The sequence below is a fragment of the Cyprinodon variegatus genome, unplaced genomic scaffold (assembly GCF_000732505.1).
Source record: "Cyprinodon variegatus isolate N-32 unplaced genomic scaffold, C_variegatus-1.0 Scaffold555, whole genome shotgun sequence".
Classification (NCBI taxonomy): Eukaryota; Metazoa; Chordata; class Actinopteri; order Cyprinodontiformes; family Cyprinodontidae; genus Cyprinodon; species Cyprinodon variegatus.
The window spans coordinates 151,469-154,793 of record NW_015151008.1 but is presented as its reverse complement, the minus strand read 5'-3'; the positions used below and the strand labels follow the sequence as shown (position 1 = coordinate 154,793).

General features: G+C 40.9%; 1 protein-coding gene across 1 annotated transcript in view; it reads right to left on the bottom strand.

The window, feature by feature from the left end:
* Positions 1-730: 730 nt before the first annotated feature.
* parp4 (poly(ADP-ribose) polymerase family member 4) overlaps positions 731-3,325 on the bottom strand; it is a 44,223-nt gene continuing 41,628 nt past the window's right edge. The window contains exons 30-31 of the mRNA XM_015391675.1: positions 3,168-3,239; positions 731-877 (exon numbers count right to left, since the gene is read on the bottom strand). Of these exons, the coding sequence (XP_015247161.1) occupies positions 731-877; positions 3,168-3,239 (219 nt within the window). The remainder of the gene's footprint in view (positions 878-3,167; positions 3,240-3,325) is intronic.

The following is a 3,325-nucleotide window of genomic DNA, read 5'->3' as shown; positions in this document are numbered from 1 at the left end:
AGTAAGTATTCCAGTAGGTATTAACATAGCTACAGCCTGACTTTGATTTGATTAAACTGTAAGTACTAAACAAGAACACCACAGTTAATAAGTAAACAACCACCATGGTACATTAACCTGTTTTAGAACAGATGGCAAAATATGTGAAGATAAAGACGACAGTTTCCGTTTACTGAAAGTAGATCATCACCATCACAAAGATCTCGACTAGAAATGTTATTTTCAGTCACTCTCCGTGTTCCAGTGGTCAGATTCTGGGGTCCTAAAGTCGATCTTAGTATTTCAAAGATCTACCTGGATAAATGAAATCTATGTACATTATCTGACTGTCCACCTTGCTCAACACATCTATGTCTGACAGGGTTTGACAGATATATAGATATGTTGGTTAATGCTGCTCTGCAACATTGCGTGGACATCAGGGCCAGTTCCCCTGGATTGGCAGACCGGGGTGGTGGTCCCTCTATTTAAAAAAGGGGACCAGATGGAGTGTTGCAACTACAGAGGAATCACACTCTTAAGCCTCCCTGGTAAGGTCTATTCCGGGGTTCTGGAAAGGAGGGTCCGTAGTCGAATCTGGGATTCAGGAGGAGCAGTGTGGTTTTCGTTCTGGCCGTGGAACACTGGATCAGCTCTATACCCTCAGCAGGATCCTGGAGGGGGCATGGGAGTTTGACCAACCAGTCTACATTTGTTTTGTGGATCTAGAGAAGGCATTCAACCGTGTCCCTCAGCGGGTCGTGTGGGGGGTACTCCCGGGAGTATGGAGTACAGGTGTCAGAGCCTGGTCCGCATTGCTGGCAGTAAGTCGGACTCGTTTCCGGTGATGGTTGGACTCCACCAAGGTTGCTGTGAAGCGGGCCCTGTACCGACCGGTCTGTGGTGGTGAAGAGGGAGCTTAGCCAAAAAGCAAAGCTCTCGATTTACCGGTCGATCTACGTTCCTACCCTCATCTATGGTCATGAGCTTTGGGTCATGACCGAAAGAATGAGATCCCGGATACAAACGGCTGAAATGAGTTTTCTTCGTAGTGTGTCTGGGCTCTTCCTTATAGATAGGGTGAGGAGNCCTGCCTTTTCATTCTAGTGGAGCATCCTGTCTTTATGAACTGATCAATTGTTCTGTCAGAACAATACTCTGTTTGTAACCATGTGTCATGTTCTGTTAGTAAAATGCTCTGTTGAGGAGGTCCAGTGGGAGACAGTGTGTTTGAGTCTGGGGTTCAACTGTCTCTCCTTCTGCAGAAGCCATACGAAAATCCATTACTGTGTATTTCAGTTCTTCCTTTTACAAAACCTACATTTTTGAACCCAACATACAGCATCAAAGATCAAAGGTAAAATGTTAGAATAATTGTATATACACATATCTGTGTAGTGTTATAATGCATAAAGCTGTGTGCTATGTGCATGTGTTCATAGCCTTCTTTTCTGAAGTATACTGTGATTTGTAGATTTGCTTTCGGGAGGTTGTGGTTGATTTACGAGCAGCACTCAACCTGCTGAACTCTGGTGAACAGCTTCAACAGCTTTAACTTTGACTGAACCCTGAGATTTAGAGGACATGTTTACTGAGACTGCAAGTCTGAGTTCCTTGTCTTGTTCCCCCCCCAGTGTAGTCTCAGCTGTTGTTACCAGAGACCACCGATTTCAATAAATAGCTAGAAGAACGCTGGGACCGCAGAGTGGGTTGTAGATTTGTAAACTCCGCAGTCTCTTCCTACTCTCCTCGTGAGTAAAACTAAATTAATTGTCTCTGTGCCTTCTTTCTTTCCCTGCATGTATGTATGATGTTTTAGGTGCTTAGACCTGACATAAAACCATAAGAAAAAAGAAACTTTGATCCACAAACGGATGAAGTGACGTAACTTTACCAGCGATATCAGCACCAAACTAGCACAGGTAATTCAATGTGAAGCCACCCTGACATGTTTTTTGGTGTGTCCCATCACATCAGCTGTAGAATTAACACCCCATTACAGAAAACTCACTTCATACAAATGGTAAAGTATGGTGGCGGTAGTGTGATAGTATGGGGCTATTTGGTGTTCCACGACCTAGAACTTGCTGTTATGGAACTAAGAATTCTGATATTTACCAAATGATCCTAAATGACAGAGTCAGGTCATTCATCAGTGACCTCAAACTGCAGCAAACTTAGGTTCTGAAGTAGGACAATGATCCAAAACACACCAGCAAGTTGACCTCTGAAAGGCTAAAGAGAAGCAAAACCAAGAATTTGCAGTGGCCTAGTCAAAGTCCTGGCCTGAATCCTACTGAGATGCTGCAGTAGAACCCTAAAGGTGAGTANGCCCCCTAAGCACTAACCCTTAACTATCGAGTATCACTAACTATTAAGTCTTATTAGCAGCTGTAGAAGCTGCCTGGATGAATGCAGGGGTGGGGAGGGGGAAGGGAAAGCAGTTGTTGCTATGGCAACACAGTGACGGCCCATGTGCGGCTGTAGCGCAGGTTAACATAAGATTAAACATTTGCCCATTTCCTAAAACAAATGTATACGGTGAAATGAAACTATTCAAAGAGGACAGTCAGTTTTGGAATTAATTACTTTTCTTTCATAAACTAATTTTTGATTTTTTGTTAGTGGGACCGAGAAGCAGTAGGAGTTGTATTGAGATTCTCAGGCTTTTACTTTGGTAGGTCACTTCCTCTTTCGGCAAGGTAATTTTTCATATTAGCTAAATATTTAGCTCGCTTGGTCCTAGCTAACTATTATGGTATGTTAAGTATGTTAAATACATTTTTTATTCAGAGCTAAATATTTATTTTCACAAACTAAATACTAAATCTAGAGCTAAATATTATATTTAGCTAAATATTTAATTTGCAAACTAAATATTTAGGTGGGAGCTAAATACTTATTTAACAAACTAAATATCTATTTTGCAAACTAAGCATTTATTAAGGAAAGTAAGATTTTTAAAAATTTATGAATGACATGGAAAAAAATAAACCCCTTATTTTTCTTTTTAAACATGCTAAATTACCATAAATATCACTCCTAACTTTTGACTGCTTAAATTTACAAACGGCTGCCCATAAAAATCTAAAGATCCTGATTATGTTGCTGTGAGAATAGCGGCTCCAGGGGCCGATAAATGATGAGGGGCTAAAAGATAACAGTGAAGAAAACTTGGTCCTCCTTACGTCATCATCAGATTCATCATCAGATAGCTCCGCCCCCTCCAGCTCCACTTCATCCTCCTCAATAGAATCTATCTGTAAAAAAGAAAGAGAACATTTTGCTGTTTTTTAAAGAAAAAAGTTTGGTGATATTCAGAATTTAAACTTCTGAAAGTTCTTTA